The 19,465-nt window shown below is 41.8% G+C and overlaps 2 protein-coding genes across 3 annotated transcripts; one reads left to right on the forward strand and one right to left on the reverse strand.

Annotated features, from left to right (window-relative positions):
* Window positions 1-1,889: 1,889 nt before the first annotated feature.
* On the forward strand, window positions 1,890-5,805 carry LOC124148192. 2 transcript variants are annotated; one of them, XM_046519166.2, is made up of 4 exons: window positions 1,890-2,029; window positions 2,744-2,930; window positions 3,691-3,892; window positions 4,985-5,805. In XM_046519166.2, exons 2-4 carry the CDS (start codon window positions 2,745-2,747, stop codon window positions 5,752-5,754), a joined length of 1,158 nt encoding a protein of 385 aa, XP_046375122.2. In that variant the 5' UTR covers window positions 1,890-2,029; window position 2,744; the 3' UTR covers window positions 5,755-5,805. The 2 variants fall into 2 exon arrangements, with proteins under 2 accessions (XP_046375122.2, XP_046375123.2); XM_046519167.2 differs by having other exon boundaries at window positions 2,026-2,054.
* Window positions 5,806-7,411: 1,606 nt separating this feature from the next.
* Window positions 7,412-10,896, reverse strand: LOC125372538 (G-protein coupled receptor daf-37-like). The gene is made up of 2 exons (XM_048382874.1): window positions 9,960-10,896; window positions 7,412-7,470 (listed from the first exon to the last, which is right to left on the reverse strand). The coding sequence occupies exons 1-2, from the start codon at window positions 10,894-10,896 to the stop codon at window positions 7,412-7,414; spliced, it is 996 nt and encodes a 331-aa protein (XP_048238831.1).
* Between the last annotated feature and the right edge of the window lie 8,569 nt (window positions 10,897-19,465).

The following is a 19,465-nucleotide window of genomic DNA, read 5'->3' on the forward strand; positions in this document are numbered from 1 at the left end:
CTTATCTAATAATGGACTAGTAATCTCATTTCTTTGCTTGGTCCACGGATGCGTCGTCCTTAAAAATCGACAATTCTCAAAAACAATATCAGAATGACTAGGTGTTTTTTTTTAAGACCGCCGACAGTAAAAACTGATTTGACAATAAAGATAATGACAATGGCATCGTCATACTATAGATTAGTAATATTTAGAGTGAGTGAGTGAGTATGGTTTTACGCCGCTTTTAGCAATATTCCAGCAATATCAGGCGGGGGACACCAGAAATGGGCTTCACACATTGTACCCATGTCGGGAATCGAACCTGGGTCCTCGGCGTGGCGTGCGAACGCTTTAACCACTAGGCTACCCGACCGCCCCAGTAATATTTAGAAGGACCCAAGTTTTTCACTATTAAAATCCGTAACACCCCGCCCCCACCAAAAAAAAGAAGAAAAAAAGAGAGGAAAAAAGGGGGTTACAAAGGAGCTATGTATTCTTGTGTATCGGGGACAAAATAAACGAAATGGCCCGACTCGGTGGCAACGTGCCCCGATAGTGTGGGGTGTTGCACATGCTTTCAATCACTGGTTTGTCTGTTTAGACCGACCGCCACCGTGGTCTAGATCTAGAGGTACCCTGTCTGGCGCTCGGCATTAAGGGACTAAAACAAGGACTGGTCGGCTCGGAGTCAGTATACTGTGTCTGAGTGGGGTATTCATGTTAAACTGCGGCATGGTATCTCAGTGAGCTAGCACTATAAATCGGCATCAGTCCGGACTGGTACAAGCAGCCACACACACGTGCTGGCACTTACCTGCATTTACCTGGCAGTAAATATTGCTTCGTGATGACAAAAAGCATCAGCAACATGCTTTTTCCTAGTGAGACCACATCCCGGACATGAGGTGTGTTTTTTCCATAGTAGGACCTGATGAGTTGAGTCATTACTATTATCAAAGTTTTTCGTTATGGATGACGGGAATCGAAACTTCAACCTCACATATCGTGGTAAGTTGTGTAACGCACGATTTCCAACTGACGGGCTGGTGATGAAAGTTTGTTCAATTTTACATGTCATGACTTTTGTTGGTTTGACGACTGCACGTGGTTCATTGAATCCCCTTTTTACCGCGACACACAGCATAGTTTCACTATAAAGGTACCCCGATGGTTTCTTATTTTTCTCTGGTATTTCTTGTATTTAGACGGTTCATAAGTTGGTAAAACACCTCGAGCTCTGGAACGGCCCTTGGGCTTTTCCCTCGCTCGCGGTTTTATATTTATATCCAAAACCCCGGGGTCGTGTTTTATCCTTCACATAATTACTTACTGTGTGTCAAAGGGCCAGTGGAGTACACCGGTGGTAAAGGTGTCGCCTCGTCCCTCCGTAGACCCGGGTTTCATTCCCCCACAAGGGTGCTTTCGTCTGGTGACCACCACGGTGGTATTGATGCTGTAATTATAAATTCAACCTGAAACAATATTCACTCACACACAGTCAATAAGTCAAACCCTTTCGGATATCCCCCAAACAAAAGTTCTTCACAGTCTGCAAACGTATTAGAAAAGTATGTAATCCTAGAAGGGACATTGTCGCGTTGTCGCCCTTTGGTAAAATAAGAATATATTATTCAAAGCGCGACAACGCGACATGCCGCAAAGCGCCACATGGCCAAAATATCGCGTTGGCGCATTGTAGCGCTTTGGTTAATTTTGACATTTTTGGCTTGTTTCTGTAAGGGCGACAATGCGATAATGTCCCTTCTAGGATTTCATAAAAAAGTGCCTTTTGCTGATCAAGGAATTTATACTTTTTATGAGTTGCGTTTCCAGGGCGAAAGGCTTGAATTCAAATACGGCATTACACAGAGCATTACTCAACAGCTGTTCCAGATTATACAAGTGCTGAAGCGGATTGCACCTGATCATTTTTCCAAGGCAGCATTTTTCTGAAAGGTCTCATACAATGTGACCTGACTGTTAACTATTCCTGACCTGATCTAAACAGCTGGTAAGGATCTCACGCTACACGAAGATCTCTCAGTAGGTACGTTAACGGTTCGGCAGAGCACGTATGTACTTAGGTTGTTTGTGAATGTTGTGTATTTGTCAAGATGTAAACTCCATGGTATTATCCATCCATTATATTGTGATATTATTTGACCCGTCAATACATAGGGCCGCTTTTCTGTGTAGTAGTGGCGTGTGACTGTTTTAATTAGTAATCTTATAACTCGCAGGCGGCAAATGAACCCAGTTGTGCAAACCATACCACTGTCTTGTTTTGATGCAATGTCCAGTGAAGTTGCTCACAAGGCTATGGCACATGTTGCACGTGAAATATTGTGCAATTTGTATTTGTTTGTTTAACGCCACACTCAGCAATATTCCAGCTAGACATATGTGGTCTGTAAATAATCAAGTCCGGACCAGACAATCCAGTGATTGACATCATAAGCATCGATCCACGCAATTGGGAAACGATGACATGCATCAACCAAGTCAGCGAGCCTGACCACCCGATCCCGTTAGTCGCCTCTTACGACAAGCATAATCGCCGCATGGGTTGCTGAAGACCAATTCCAACCCGGAATCTTCACAGTTCGACTGTGCTATGTAATCTGGCCGGAACATTCACTGGAAGACACCGCGAATAGGTCCTATGTGGTATCGGGGGACGATTTAAATATTGACGATGTTTATACAATGTATATTCAAACTGCCTCACGACTGCGCTATTGTCTAAATCTTGGCTCCTTAGGATGCTGCTGATCACTCTCTTCCTCCTCCCCATCTTCACCTCCCCGGGGGTGTCGGAAATGATTGACCTCCCCTTCACCGACTCCTGGGGGAACACTATCAAGTCGGAGTTCTGCATGCCAGTCACACATGGCGTCCTCAACTGGAGAGCACATCTCTTCTTTGACCATCCGACTAACAACATGAAGGTTTGTGTACTGACTGACTGACTGAGTATGTTTTTACGCCGCTTTTAGCAATATTCCAGCAATATCACGGTGGGGGACACCAGAAATGGGCTTCACACATTGTACCCATGTCGGGAATCGAACCCGGGTCTTCGGCGTGACGAGCAAACGCTTTAACCACAAGGCTACCCGACCGCCCCAAGGTTTTGTACACTTAAATTATATATTGTACGATTTAACAACTTCTGTAGATATGATTTGTTTGTTTGTTGTTTAACGCCGCACTCTGCAATATTCCAGCTAAGTGCACGCGCGCGAATATACTGTATTTATGCAAAGACCCGTAAGGATACGGGTAGAAAAACCCATGCTTGTCGTAAAAGGCGACTAACCGGATCGGGTGGTCAGGCTCGCTGACTTGGTTGATGCATGTAATCGTATCCCATTTGCGTGAATCGATGTTCATGATGTCAGTCACTGGATTGTGTGGTCCAGACTCGATTATTTACAGACCGCCGTCATATAGCTGGAATATTGCTGAGTGCGTCGTGAAACAAACAAACAAACAATCGCCCTGGTGTATACACGAATGGTAAAAGAGCGAACGAGGACGTCAACCGTATGGTAAGAAATTTTGTCTGTATTAATTAGGGGCGGTCGGACGCCGAAGACCCGGTTGCAATTCCTGACATTGGTACAATGAGTGAAGCCCATTTCTGGTGTCCATCGCCGTGATATAGCCCTTGTCATGATTCAACATGAACATGAGATCTGTCTGCAGTTCTATTCCGGAGTTGTGGTCGAGTCCAAGGATAACGGGAAGGAGTATGTGATTGAACACAGCCCCCGCCACGGCGAGCTGACCACAGGAAGCCAATACTGTGGTCACTTCATGGTGGACTACACCGACCAGAAACTCACCAGCATGAAGTTTTACATTGAAGGGGTTAACGGCCCAACCCCTACACCAGATTACCATAGAGGTCAGTGGTAACAGCACGATGAATGTTGTAACAGGTCAGAGTGAGAGTTGTTTTACACCGCAAAGTAGCCGTCTAAGCCAGATCACACATTCTGACCATTCAATTGATGTTTTAGCGAGCACTTACGACAAACATCAAATTTGGTCCGATTTCGTGACGGAAAAGCCACGTAACGGGACAGTGAATTGTTACGTGTCGATACCTAAAATGAAACAATATGTTTACCCAGAAATCTGTACGTAAAAGAACAGACAGGAAACAAGTGATATACAAACAACAAATGTATTACAAAAAATCACTAAGTTTACAAATCAATACAAATTACAGGACATGAATTACAATGGCAGTACACCGTAGAATTGCAGTACAATATTCAATAACAGTATACTATTATGATTGCAGCGGTCAGTATCAAATACACAAATACAGTGGTGATAGCAAAAGTCAGTGATAATAATATATATTCACCTAGCTGTGATAGTGGTCAAGCTATGTCCTTCAGAGAAGGACTAGGCAGGGAAGCAGGGAAGATGAACGATCCTCACATGAAAGCTGGTTGCGATGTGATGAAAATGCGTGAGAGATACGTAAACACGTTCTTGTCCCACTATATATACAGCCTAACAAGCTACTGGAAAATTTCTATACACTGCCCTCGCCAGTCTAACGGTACTAGAACATTGAAGAAGTTTCCATAACAAACTATCATCGTCCGCGGTATACCGGACCGGAAGTTAACACACCACATTAGCATATAGTAACTTCCTGACCACTGATCACTGTCCAAACACACAGCTTCAATCACTGTTAAACAATAACATACACTGCCATGTAACAAAATAAACACGTAGAGCTGATTTCTCAGACATAAAAGTATAATAATGTTATTGTTGTACCAAGTACCATTCCGAAAAGAAAAACACCCAGAACATGAGTAATATTGATCCACTTGACGAAAGAGGAATAATTATTACCGAAACGATGCCAAATAAAAGTTTTATTAAATGAAGGACCAGAAAAACAAATTTCCAACAGAATGAAGAAAAGCAAGAAAAAAGTATGTAGTGACATGATGTTATTGTAATATTATAGGTCACGTCCTCTGGGAACTGAAGTCATTTGACCCCAACAACTACTTGAACCACTGGAAAGCCCTGGCCGACGGTCAGTTTGACGAAGGGTCGGGGTCAGTTGTCGATGACCCTGCAGGAGGGGGAAATAAGGTACTGCGGGTGTTCTACGAAAAGGGCCAATACGTCAGGCTCCATTCGCACAGGGGTCTTGGCTTCTATGCTAAGCCAACGGCTCCACAGAAGGCCTTGACCCTAAGCTATGACCTTTTCTTTGACCCCAATTTTGACTTCGTCAAGGGAGGTAAGTTGCCTGGACTTTTTGGAGGCTGGGTGAATTGTTCAGGGGGGACACATTCCGACACGTGCTTCACGGCTCGCCTGATGTGGAGGGAGAACGGGGATGGGGAAATCTACGCTTATATACCCTCTGAACAGGTGTCATCATTCTGCCATGATGTCGAGTGCAACTTCGTCTACGGCAATTCCATCGGGAGGGGGAGCTGGAGGTTCCAGAAGGGAAAGTGGCAGACAATCACAGAACACATTACGCTCAACACTCCCGGGAAGACGGACGGTTTCGCGAAGATGTGGTACAACGGCCGGCAGGTCTATGAAATCAACAATGTCAACTTCAGAAACAATGTTAACATTATGATTGATGGAATTTTGTTCTCAACCTTCTTTGGGGGAAGTACCTCGAGTTGGGCCCCGACTCGTGACTGCTACACCTACTTCAAGAATTTTGTCCTGTCCACTGAAAAAATTGATCCACCTCGTATTGTGGGATAGGGGTCTGATTCCTCGCTTATTTGAAATAAAACAAATACATGTAAATGTGAATCTGGACATGTTTTTTATCTGTGATTAACGTTCTGTACTGTTGTTTAAACACGACCTTTTTACTGTTGTTTAACGCAACTCTCAACAGTATTCCGACCCGTGAAGATCCGGGGTAGAATAGGTCTTCAGCAACCCATGTTTGCCGTAAAATGCGACTATACTTGTCGTAAGAGGCGACTAACGGTATCGGGTGGTCTGGCTCGCTGACTTGGTTGATGCATGTCATCGTTTCCCAGTTGCAAGGATCGATGCTCGTGATGTCAATCACTGGGTATCTGGTCCAGACTCGATTATTTACAGACCGCCGTCATATACCTGTAATATTGATCAGTGCGGCGTTAAACAACAAACACCTGCAACTGCTCAACAATATTCCAGCTATAAATGTACGCGTACGAAGGGGGCAAGCAAATAATCTAGTGGACAAGATAATCCAGTTATTAATATTATAAGCCATGATGTTTGTATTAGTAGTCATCACAAATACATACACGTATGCTCCTAACCCTTAATAAAGTGTTGGTTTATGAGTTTCAGTTTTCTTTGAGAAGCCTGAAAATATGAACCGCGAACGAGTAAATTTAGTAGATTTCAGCCCCTGAGCCGTTTATTACACCACCAGTGCTGTCAACTGTGACTCGACGACCTGGAGACATGTTTATCCCTCTTATGTACTGGCCTCCATAGCTCCACAGAAATCCACACAAAGAGAGAGAGAAAGAGAGAGAGAAAGAGAGAGAGAGAAAGAGAGACAGAGAGAATAATCAGTATATATTATCTGCCATTAACAGACTCCAATGGGCTTAAAGGTAAAATATTATTAAAATGAAAATTATATGAATGGATCACTGAAAATAAATGACGACACCAGGTGTTCGCGAATAGGGTAAGCATATGCTTCCTTACCGCAGGCACCCGCCACTCATAGCAGGTGTTTGTTCCCTGACAATTATCTACGTATACACTGATATAGACTCATACACACCGTGTGGATTAATAAAAGCTTGTACAGATCGGTTATTCAAATCGGATGTATAGATCGGTTGTATACATCTGTGGACAGGCTCGAGGAGTTTGCTGATTGCGTGACATCGTTCTCCGATTGCTTGGTTCGTTTATCATGTTCATCCACACAAAGAGCGAGAGAGAGAGAGAGAGAGAGAGAGGGGGGGGGGGGGGGGGGGGGGGGGTGAATGAGTCACATCACAAGATCACAAGATTTACAGTCACATCGGCAGTATTTCAGCCATATCGTGACTACAACAATTTAAACATACATACGGAATATGTGTAACCTTTCTAAAATACCTGTCAGCAAAGGACAGTAAAATAACTAGTATCACAGACATATTTAAAACTAGTATGGAACGATAAAACGATATTACACACAGACAGACAGACAGACAAATGTATTCGGTACTTCATGCCACCGGCCAATAACAAAATGGAAATATACTGTATATATATTTGCATGCTGAGTAGATTTTAATAATGATTTACCGTTCAACACTGTGTTTCCGTTCGAATGTTCATGACTTGGAAGAGAAATTTACCTAAGCTTTTTATAATTTGTTCGTTTTCGGCTGACATAAGTCTTATAAAATTCTCAGTAGAGGGAGGGGTAACGAGACGCTTGGGAAAAGAGTTTCTTCTTGCTCTGGAATACTGGTCACAAATCATAAGAACATGGAATTCATCTTCAACATGGTTATGTCCCTTCGAGAAACAGAAAGTGCAGACCCGATATTACTACAGTAAACTACGGTTATAACGAACACGCTTATAACGAACTGACGGTTATAACGAACTTACTTTTTGGTCCCGACTACTTGCTGTAGTCATGCTGTATATGTACATATAACGAACTACGGTTATAACGAACTAAAATTAGTAGTCCCTTTCAGTTCGTTATAACCGTAGTTTACTGTATACATAACAAAACATGATAAACACGAGCTGGAGATCGAGTTTGGCCACCATACTAGGGACCACGGGGACACACACAAAGAGAGATGTATTGAAGATATAAACTGTACAACTAAATGTCTGTCTCAAATATTTACCGTAATCCTTAATACAATACCCCGTGTTTAACGACCGCCTCCGTGGTCTAGTGGTAGAGCGTCCGCCCGGGGAGCGGAAGGTCGGGGGTTCGATCCCCGGCCGCGTCATACAAAAAGACGTTAAAAGATGGTACTTGTTGTTACCCTGTCTGGCGCTCGACATTAAGGGTCTAAAACAAGGACTGGTCGGCTCTGAGTCAGTATACTCGGTTAGCACTATAAATCGGCATCACTCCGGACTAGCACAAGCAGCAACACAAACACACACACGTACATGCACGTCGCTATATAAGTGCAATAATCTTGGACGCGACGTTAAACCCCATTCCACCTCACCTCACCCGTGTTTAACTTACTTGCCTTTGCATGTGTTTATGACGGGTGAGACAGGTGGTGCAGGATACGCACACCTTTTCGCAAACACCTGGTACCCTTATCATTTGAGAGTGATTCATAAACACAAGCTTATATATAGTCGAAGATGCAAAATGAACTCTACTTTAAAATAGATCAGGAAGAGGGTTTAATCGCTTATATTACAAACGTTCAAGCTAACAAAACACTTAAAATATTCAGGTTAGGTAAAACAATACCAAAGTCCATAACTTCCTATTTTCACGAAACTCACATAAAAAACAGATCAAATACCCATTCAAACACTTACAAACAGTAAATCGATATTCACAGCATTCTCAATTATTATTTTTAATATTATATTTATTTTTATTATTATGTACAGATTAAAATACAAAATGCAGCAAAGAGGGTTTAGGTGATCCTGGCACAGTCAGGCTGGTTAGGCTCATCATCAGCTCAGGGCCCTTGCCCCCTGAACACGCAGCCCAGACAGCGAATGGGACTTCTCACAGGAAGCGGGGCGGTCGGGTAGCCTAGTGGTTAAAGCGTTCGCTCGTCACGCCGAAGACTGGGGTTCGATTCCCGACATGGTACAATGTGTGAAGCCCATTTCTGGTGTTCCCCGCTGTGATATTGCTAGAATATTGCTAAAAGCGGCGTAAAACCATACTCACTCATTAAAACCGGGGTTAATGCCACTTACGACCAGTTTATCGACGTGATGGTCAAAGATGACATGATGCATGGTCTGAGAAGGTGAAGACCCCCCAACACTGCAGCCTTCTGCATTACCCAGGTTGTCAGAAATGCTGTATTCGTGGTAGCAAACCCTTACTTAACGAACCCTAAGGTAGTCGGAAGTCGGACAACTTGGTACTTTGGATGCAAGCGTGACATTTCGAAAGCGAGGTCCGCATATTTGCCATGTTCTTCCTCAGTCTTGCCAATCGCATTAGTGTCAAAAGGCACAGAAAATTCAATGATATAAATAATTTCATTGGATTTATCAAAATGACAAGAACAGGTTTGTTGGCCTGGAAAGGTCTGAGGCTGTTCCGAAGAATAATTTATTATTCATTCTCATATTCCGGGTCGTACCATGGATATGGGAAAAATCCAAAGCATGGCGAAGAAGGTAAAAAAGTTCGGGACAGTTTCAAATGACGAAAAATATATAAATAACATGTCTGTATTAAATACAGGATCAGTGTCATTAAACATATCCGCCAAGCAGTCGTTTTGGCTGACAGACCAACCCACAAAGGAGAAAACCCCAATGATTTGTGACGGGGTTGGCATAACATTTCTTACGATCGTAATCAAATGAAAATTATAAGCATTAGTGCCATGGTACAGTAGCTCACCTGGGTATATAGGCAACGGTGGTAAGTGTCAAGAACGACATCCACCTAACTACAGTTGCCGTCAGCTCAAACCTTAAAATATGTGTGAATAAATAAAAGTGATTGAGACGCTAAAATCCAACAGTTTATACAAAATATGATGTCATCATACGGAGACTTAGGACGAAATAAACCCACATGGCCAGGTGAGCTAACAACATGATTTACGAAACATGCGTCACCGAAAATGATGATTTCATGGATCTAAAGAGTGAACTTACGCTTTCACGAAACCTCCTACCGAAGGCACAAAGGAAAACAAAGTTAAAGACACAGTTACAAACAGTGAGAGCGTTCCCGATTCGGCCAAACACTACGCAAGCATACTGACACTTCCCGCGTTGCCAAATGGACTGTTTGAATATGAACTGCAGAGATGTACAAGAATGGCTCAAGATGGACATCAGGGTTACTGCCAGGACAACGAGGGTCAACTTGTTTTCATTTCTTCCGCCCAACGTGTTAATGGATTTAGCAGCGGACCTGACACCTGACTTGAGAATACCATGCCGACTTCGATACAAGTGCACCAGAATCAGAGACGTTGTCGTGATGAATATTACAATAGGTACAACTAGTTTTATCACCATGTTCACATATCCCCTGTAGAACTTTGTATAAAAGTTTGAGAACATAAATTCTTTGTTTCGTGGTCGCAGCCATGTCTTGTTCAAATAGGGCTCCCAGTACCTTTCAGGGGCCATGGCGATCCAGTGGGGAATGTTAAACAGGATGGAAAATATATAGATTGCCAGAACAATCCATCTGATAATTTTTCGGGTCATCATAGACTTCACCTGCAAGGGCTTAGCAACCATGGCGTACCTCTGAAGAGCCAAGGCTGCTGTTATATAGATCCCTGTGGTGTAGGCAGTGTGGGAGATCGGACCCAGTATCGACTGGGAAACGATGGCAATGTGGTCAATGAAGTCAGTACCCGGGTTAAGCCACATGATGCCGTCCAGGATGGTAATAGCGACAAGGTACACGTTGTCTGGGATGGCCAGGTGGAATAACAAGGTTGTTCCAATCGAACTCATATTCTTCTGACTCAGAACCGCCATTGTGAAGAAGTTGCCAAGAATGCCCAAAGAAGCTACGACGAGGATGAAAATTCCATAGATCTTCATTTCAGGGTTGTACGGGATCCCGTAATATACAAACCAGTCTGGTTCCTCTTCAGTACCATTGATACCTTTGTCCAAGGATCCATCTGTTTGGAGGCTGGTATAATTCACCACATCGTCAGTGATATTTGTATAATCCATGATAAAGGTATAAGTGTCTCTAGTTGTCCTGATGCAAGTACACACACAGAATATACGTTCAGCAAGTTTTCACCCGTGAATGTTCCAGTGTCAATGTACATCAGTACTTATAAGAGCAGCGCTAGTTGTTTCCATGACATAATTTCTATGTAGAGAATAATGAAATCGCCTATTATCTCTCGCCAACCACTTTAGCAATTAACCTCTACTACCGGATGAAAACAAGTTACATATGTTTATTGTCAGCACATCCTGTCCTGGTCTGCCGCAATATGGCGTGCCTAAATCCGCCGCGAGGTACATCAATACACATCAGCATCAAAGTGATAGCAAATGGCATCATTAACAATTTGATAGCTCTTTGAAAACTGTCCCTATGATAATTGTTATTGTCACTAAGCTGACACTGCGACGTCGACATTAATTCTACTATACCACAGAGTGAGAAATTACGAGGTTAGTACGATGGCCAATACCCGCCAGTGGTGAGATCATTTTTCACTGTATGCCTCTATATTTTATCTGGCAGCTGCCAGATACTTCCACTTGTGAGGTCATTTTCCCCTGTAAACCTCTATATTTGATCCCACCAGTGGAAGTGTCTGGCGGCCGCCAGCAAAGTATTTGGCGACCGCCAGATAAAATATAGAGGCCTACAGTGAGCAATGATCTCACCAGTGGCGGGTATGGGCCACCGTAGTTTAGTGTAGAAGTGTTGGACATCGTTAAGGGCTATCATGAGTCACAACAAATCAATATGTCAGTTTGGTTGTTTGTGTCATATTCATGGTGGAGCCTCAAGCTAGGAGATATAATGATAAAACACACCTGTGACGCCATTATATTGTTTAAACACTCGATTACTTTTCAGGAATGAAACGGAACATTATTTTGTTTTACAAATGAAAGATTTCAATTTTTATCAGAAAACATGTGCTGCCATCGGGGTTCGAATGATCTGAGGACGTCGAATGGTCGAACACAGCGGTGGCGACACATGACGATATGGTGTGAAATTAATTAACTATTAACCCAGCTAGCACACCTACATCGGGCCGACGTTGTGCTATGCATCGGCAACAGCCGGCAATATCGTCATCGGGAAACTGCATCGGTCCGCTGTCGGGCTATTGCTGGTGATTGGCGCTGACACTATTGAACCTGATATATGATTTGGTTTTGTTATAACATAAAAGAAAAAAAAAACATTTGTCGATTACAATGTGACACATATTCGGTCTAATATATTTACGAATAATACAAGAATTCTATTCGAACTCAAACTATTAACTTTATTTTTAATGAAATAGATCAAGCACATTCACTGACCATTTTGGCTGCACATATACAACAGAGAGAGAAGATACAGATGGGATTCGTCACATGGTACAATTCATTCAGCAAATTACAAGATTTTGGCAAAAGTTTGAAATATCGCGATCGGTTTTGTTACGTGGGTCGAACGTTTTCACAACATGAATCAGGGGAAGCAACTCTTGTAATAGAGGGCGCTGTTACTCACGCGCGTTTTCAAGCAGACGACGCGAAAGGATACTTCGAGGGCTGAGGGAAAACCTATTTTGCGGTAAGTGTTTACTTCATTACTGTGTTGACGAGGTGTTCAATTCTTTTTTCAAACCTTACAATTGAAAAGAGAAACAGTGTTCATTCCAAGGTGTCAATGTGAGTAGATCTAGAGAAATCTAGGCCTAATATTTTGGAAATTAGAGAAACACACTCCTGTCAATGGATCCTGCCTATTTTACGTCAGTGACAAAATCCGTGGAATATGTCGTGACACTGCATCCACACTATTTATATTTTGTAAACGCCATATACATATTTCTAGCAAAACGCCGGACAAGGGCAAATGCAAAACATGACACGATATGTTTTATTATCATGTACGATGAACAACCCACGAGTCGCAATCTCGGGGTGAGAGGATGACAGCGGCAAGCAAATGAATAGCCAATCAATTATTTACACTGGTATTTTTGAATGAACATTGCTTCATTTGTCATTGTCGCTGTCGTATTTGCTAAGTGTGGGAATGGGTAAGGTTAGAAAATTAATAACAAACTCGAATTTACAAGTCAATTTTGTGATTGCTGTCAGTGAACATGAAATTCATAACGGGGCTTTCGGAAACGTTCAGCATTGCGTTTGCATGTCATACGATCTAGCTAAAGTACTCACGGAAATGGAATAAAACTGTTTTTTCGACCTCAGTTCTTAAATAAATGCAGTTAATATACAAAATATGTAAATATTCAAACAACTAAATTAGTACTAATTGGGCCGTGGCACAAATACAGCGTATCAAATGTTTTTTATGCCTTTTAACACGTAAAAAGTGTGTAAAAATGTGAATAAAACAGACTATATATTGTGAAACAGGGTATAACCAGGTGTAAGTAGATCAAGGTGACCTATAAATAACCTTGACGACAGGTGAGAACAAGTGCATAATGCCTATAGTCTGTTTCTGCTATGTCAATTTGGACTTAGTTTCATTTTTGAATGTTGAAAGTGCCGACAAATTACCTCCTGTAAAGTACATTTTGTATTGTTCACTGAGATCAAACAAGCAAATCCAGACTAGTACTTTTCGAGTTGTTTTGTTATTTCGTATTTACAGCTACGTAACACTTTGTGTCGATTTTTAAATTGAGAAAAACAGGTTTTTTTTCATTTCCGTGAGTACTTTAACATTCCTACTGATCGATGAACGGAGCTTCACTGCCGAGTTCGGTTTTCGATCACCACACAGTTGAAATGAAAAATTGTTTTGAGATTGATGATTTTAATGTCATAGTTACTTGCGAATTTTGGACATTTTCTGAAAAAAGGGTGAAATGAAAGGACAGCTCTTTTTTTAAACGATCACAATGTATTACAGGTGTGGGCAATTTTCCTAGATCTACCTGGATACCTTATATAGGCCTATATATCGATCAGAAATCTTATACCGATGTATGGTGTCTGTATCGATCGATTAAGGTGTAATCACGCAGTTTCATTTTGAGATATGGCTATTTCAGAATCGATTACTAGTTCATATTTAGCAGATATTAACTATGTGACAGAAACGTATTTTCAGTAATGAAAAATTAACTAGTTTTATTAAACATAATACCGTAACATATGCAGTTAACTCCCGATGACTCGTAGTCAATTTACCACCTTTATATTCCTTTAAAACTTACCTTTTGGCCGTGGAATGGGGGAAATGTTTATTTCCAGCTGGGTTCCTATCGCATGGTCTGCACGTGGGTGCATTTTAGTTTCAAGTTCCGGTCAGAGCGTCTGATAGGATCGTTCTGATTGGGTGACGGGCGGATTGTTGACCAATCGCGTCTAGGATGGGTGCGGGAAGAGGTCAAGGTCGGTTGGCGCGGCAAATAATAGGGGGCTTGACACCTGGGGTAGACTGTCTTGCGTTATCGGTTGGTGATCGATACAGGTGAGGTGACCGCACCACTCTTAACTCCGTGACGGAGTTAGTTCCAAGTAGATCTGTGAGGGATCTGTGTCCAAATCTTCTTTCATAAAACATGAGAGGAATTTGGTAGAGTTAAGACTCTTTGGGAAACCGGTAAGATAGTGGGCGGGGCGGGTGACATTTTACGGAAGTGCAGTGCATAGCAGGAATGCAGGATTATCTTAAGAGTGATGTGGGGGTTAGGTTTATAATTTGAGTTTCCTTGATTTATTGAATAAACTATATATTTTGTTACTTTATTTTTCTAATCACTCCTCTACATCCCAAAAGAAATGGGAAATAGGTCGGCTGTAGGTTAAGAATGACGAACACAACGCAAAGCATGATATATTGTTTGTGACAGCCGTTCCTATTACATTTGGTGCCGTGACCCAGATTGTAGATGTGAAGTGATTATTTTTTTGTAGAGTACATTAGGAGTTAGAATAAATGGAAGCTACTTACGATTTGTCTGGCACCTCTGATTTATTAGTACCCTCAGCAATGGAGGACGCTTATTATGACTTTCCATCTGTCAGTAGGTTGCCATATACCTCAACACCTTACCATGGTTCACAACAGGTTACCCAGCCATTATTGATAGATCTTGGGGAGGGAGACCTGGAGCAGGTACATGCTGGTCCTACCGGTACAGGGAATGTGACATTTCCAAATTCTGGTGTGGATTCCCAGCGGCTGTCAAATCCTGGTGGTAACAGTAGTAGATCTGTTAGGTTTGAGTCATTGCAACTACAGGGTGGGCAAGGTCAACCATTGATGACACCAGTAGGTACAGTAAATATGGGTAGCACATTGGGAACAGCATATTCTTCCCCATATCAGAGTAGGGTTAGGGAACAAAGTTTTTGTCCTAGGGTTCAGAGACGGGAAAAACAACCTGATACGTTTAATGAAAAAAAACAGACTGGCAGGATTATATCGTTCATTTTGAGCAAGTAGCCGCATTGAATGGTTTGAATGAGTGTGAAAAAGCTCAGCAATTGTCAATGAGTTTGAGTGGTACAGCACAAACTTTACTTAATAATCTCACTTATGGTCAGCTGAGCGATTTCGTAGCAATCAAAAATGTTCTGACACAACGGTTCAATCCAAAAGAGAGGAGTGTAGCATATCGCTGCGAGTTCCGAAATAGGCGTCAAGGCAAGGACGAGTCGGCTTCTGACTATGGGTATCAGCTCCGCAGATGAGCTTTACTTGCTTGTCCTGAAATTCCATATACTTCCCTTGAGCTTCAAATTATAAATCAATATGTTTCGGGTCTAAACAACTTCGAGATGAAAAAAGGGTAACTTTCAGTCATCCCCAGACTCTAGAACAGGCTATATCCTATGCGGTAGAGTATGAAGCAGTTGAAGGCAGTAGGTTCAAGAAGCCATTTGATACCTCTAGTAAAATTTGCGCTGTCAAATCGGAAGAAACAGAAACCCAAGATCAAGCAAACAAAGGGCTTACTTTAGAGGCAATAGCTAAATTGATTGATCAAAAGTTTGAAACACTCAAGCAAACTATGCTGAAGCGGAAACACAATGATGAAATTAAAATGGGCGCTTGCTTCTACTGTAAAAAAGTGGGTCATTTTGCTAGGGAGTGTTCAAAACTGGAGAAAAACAAGGAAAATGTTGAAAAGGGTACGACCTCTTGGTCGGGAAACTAATTTGGGCTGAGGTGACGGCCGACACTTCAGCTCAGTCTTGTCAGGTTCAGGAACCGGTAGGCCTAACTGAGAGTAGTGATGTTTTTGAGTTGCCTAGTGGTAACAATGAGGGGCCCCAGGCCGTACTAAGGACATTGTCTATGTACATAATGTTCAGGGGGATCAAAAGTGCCTTTATGCAAATATTGCGTTGAATGGTGGTCCAAGTTCTATGCTTATTGATACAGGTTCTCCCATTCCTCTTTTGTCCAGTCAGGAATTTTCCAGACTCGGTTTTTGTCATGATCTGCTGGTGGAAAGTGAAATAAATCTGGTTATGTGAAATGGTAAGCAGTTGGAAGTCAAGGGTCAAGCCATGTTTGATTTTGAGGTTGATGGTCTGTGTTTTGGACACAGTTTTGTTGTTCTTGACGGTCTAACTGGCCTTTTTGGTATTGACTTTTTCGAGAAATACAATGGGGATATTTTGATAAGCAAAAAGGTTTTGAAAACAGCTAAAGGCAAAATCAGGTTTTTCAAACAAACATCCTCTCGTTGAGCTAGAATAAGGCTTATAGAGTAGCCACTCAGCATCAATTAGCGTTCATGTTGACCAGTTGAAACCATATGAGGGTAGAAATCAACCGGCTAGTTGGCTGGATGTTACCTGAGAGATTGAGGATGGGGATGGTTTGGACAATTCAGATGATTCAGTGGATGAGGGGCATGATGTTGTTGAACCAACCACTACTAGGAGTGGTCGTACTGTACGTCCGCGAATTCTGTACACACCGTAATAAGATCACTGAACAAATGTCATATTTGACCAATGATGCAAGATCCTGTGGGGAAAGTTTAGTTAATTTTCTAAGTTTTTGTTTGGTAAATTTGTTTGTTTTCTTGATTTTGATATAGGAAAGATAGACAGCAATGGAAATTAATGTCGATTCAGAGGAACTGAAACAGTTCATGGACCAGTATGTCCGTGAGGAATTTGCTGCGGGGGTATGTGTTTGCCCAGTTCCATCCTGTCCAGGGCAAAGCAAGACGTTTAGGACATCTCGTCGTCTCCTGGACCACTGGGCGAAGTTTCATAAGGCTACCGTCACACTGTATCGCTGCCTCACTTGTTTTAAGGTGTTTCAGGTACGGCAGCATGTGAAGGGACATGTGAAAAGTCATCGTCCGCCAGCCCAGTTTGCAGCCTCAGAAGGAAGAAACCGGGATTTCATCGATCCAGGAGATCCTTTGCCTCCACTTCCATCCAGGACCAACCGGCGGGAGGAGCAGCGTTGCAGGGCTCAGGAGGAGCGGCATCGACGGACAATTATTCAGCCTCTGAGTAGGGAGGAACAGTTCAGGGAGGAGATGGACTATTTGTTTAACGAGGCGTATTCGCCTTGATGTGATTCCATCCCTGGAATGAAAGAGAGACAATGTGACAGAGACTCATTAAGTGCATTTATGTTTCAGGACTGTCTTAATACATTTGTTATTTTGTTTTGTTGTACATCTCCACAGTATTATTATTATTATTATGTATATTTTGTTATGTATATTTTGTTTCATTTTGTTAGTGCTATTTGGGGTTTGTAATAAAGATAGAGAAGTAATTGGGATATATATTTTAGTATAGATATAAATATATGTAGTCTTTTCATAAGAACAAAGTAACAGGTTGTTACTTTGATTTTAGGGGGGAGGAATGCGACAGAAACGTATTTTCAGTGACTCGTAGTCAATTTACCACTTTTATATTCCTTTAAAACTTACCTTTTTGGCCGTGGAATGGGGGAAATGTTTATATCCAGCTGGGTTCTTATCGCATGGTCTGCACGTGGGTGCATTTTAGTTTCAAGTTCCGATCAGAGCGTCTGATAGGAGCGTTCTGATTGGGTGAGGGCGGATTGTTGACGAATCGCGTCTAGGATGGGTGCGGGAAGAGGTCAAGGTCGGTTGGCGCGGTAAATATAAGAGGGCTTTACACCTGGGGTAGACTGTCTTGCGTTCTCGTTTGATCGATCGATACAGGTAACGGAGTTTGTTCCCAGTAGATCTGTGAGGGATCTATGTCCAAATCTTCTTTAAAAAAATATGAGAGGTATTTGTTAGAGTTAAGGCTCTTTGAGAAACCGGTAAGATAGTGGGCGGGGCGGGTGACATTTTACGGAAGTGCAGTGCATGTAGGGCATGATATAATTTAATTAATTTAATAATTTAATTTAATAATTTTATAATAAAGATTATTAGTCTATTCTGCTCTTTGTGTTAAATCATAAGTATTAAATACATATGTCTTATGGTACATAAAAATAGAACTGTAACTAGTGTAAGCTAGAAGCATTCATATTACTTACAGTTGGTTTTCAAGGTATTAAGGATGATAAAAAAATTATTATCTTTTTAGAAAATCAGTATTTTTTAGATTTTCCTTTTATCTTTGTGTAGATGCAAGATGTATACATTGTTTACATGTTCTCAGTAACTTTACACTACCCCGTAACATTAACCTTAGTGTGCAATGTCAAAGCTCACAGGTCACGTCACGACCTCTTCAAAACTCAAGCACATGCTCACCAGTGTGTATATAAACACTGTTGATGCTAGTATTAGTTTTGTGTTCTTGTATCCGCGCTATGTAACTTTAACATCAGAGCTAGCTTTGGAAATGTTAAGTTTTCTGTACCCTAACACTACACTTGGAAAAGTTCTATTGTGGCATCATTGACATGAAATATTAAGATGAGTTGTTGTCAGTAATGACTACTGCAGGCAACTACTTTACATAACATTAACCTAGTTAAGACAATGGCAGATGAACAAACTAATTTAACGAATCCCTTAGAAATTAAAGTTTGTGTGTTTTGTCTATTTTTGAAGATATCGATAATTCTAAATGATTATTGCAAATTGTTAGCCCTTTGTTTCATACTTTATGCATTCATTTGGAAGAAAATCAAGAACTGCCATCAAATATTATGAAAGGTAAAAATACTGAACATCCCAGCTGCCATTGTAAATGAGCAAAGAAGAGAATAGGCGATGAAGTCTGAAGGACTAGTGCTTGGATGGTGATAGGACTTGAGATCCAGTCTGTCAATCAAAATTGGCGCATGCGTCATTTTGAGCCAATCAGAAGGCCGGGCGCGCTTTGCGGATTTGTCAGACTTACTTCCGGGGTCAAACGACACCCGAGAAGCGACATGGCAACAGTTTGTGCCATATCCATTACGTATCGCTGAGATTAGATGTATACCTTGACCCAAACCCACAGGGTCGGGAGAAAAAATGTTTGAGGCTGATCAAGATGTGCGGTAGGCCTCACAATCAGTATAACGTCGCCACCATCCTCCACGGGACCCACGTCTCCTCGAAGGTGAGTATTTGCACGAATTTCCGCACTTTTGCACATATGCATACTCAAATCGGGT

This window comes from Haliotis rufescens, unplaced genomic scaffold (assembly GCF_023055435.1).
Source record: "Haliotis rufescens isolate VD_foot unplaced genomic scaffold, xgHalRufe1.0.p SCAF_42, whole genome shotgun sequence".
NCBI classification, from domain to species: domain Eukaryota; kingdom Metazoa; phylum Mollusca; class Gastropoda; order Lepetellida; family Haliotidae; genus Haliotis; species Haliotis rufescens.

Coding starts and splice junctions, on each gene's coding strand:
- LOC125372538 (XM_048382874.1), bottom strand. CDS start 10,896: ATGGATTATACAAATATCACTGACGATGTGGTGAATTATACCAGCCTC. Junction 7,471..9,959: donor CATTTGGCAACGCGGGAAGT/GTCAGTATGCTT, acceptor ATTTGTGACCAG/TATTCCAGAGCAAGAAGAAA.
- LOC124148192 (XM_046519166.2), top strand. CDS start 2,745: ATGCTGCTGATCACTCTCTTCCTCCTCCCCATCTTCACCTCCCCGGGG. Junction 2,931..3,690: donor ATCCGACTAACAACATGAAG/GTTTGTGTACTG, acceptor ATCTGTCTGCAG/TTCTATTCCGGAGTTGTGGT. Junction 3,893..4,984: donor TACACCAGATTACCATAGAG/GTCAGTGGTAAC, acceptor GTAATATTATAG/GTCACGTCCTCTGGGAACTG.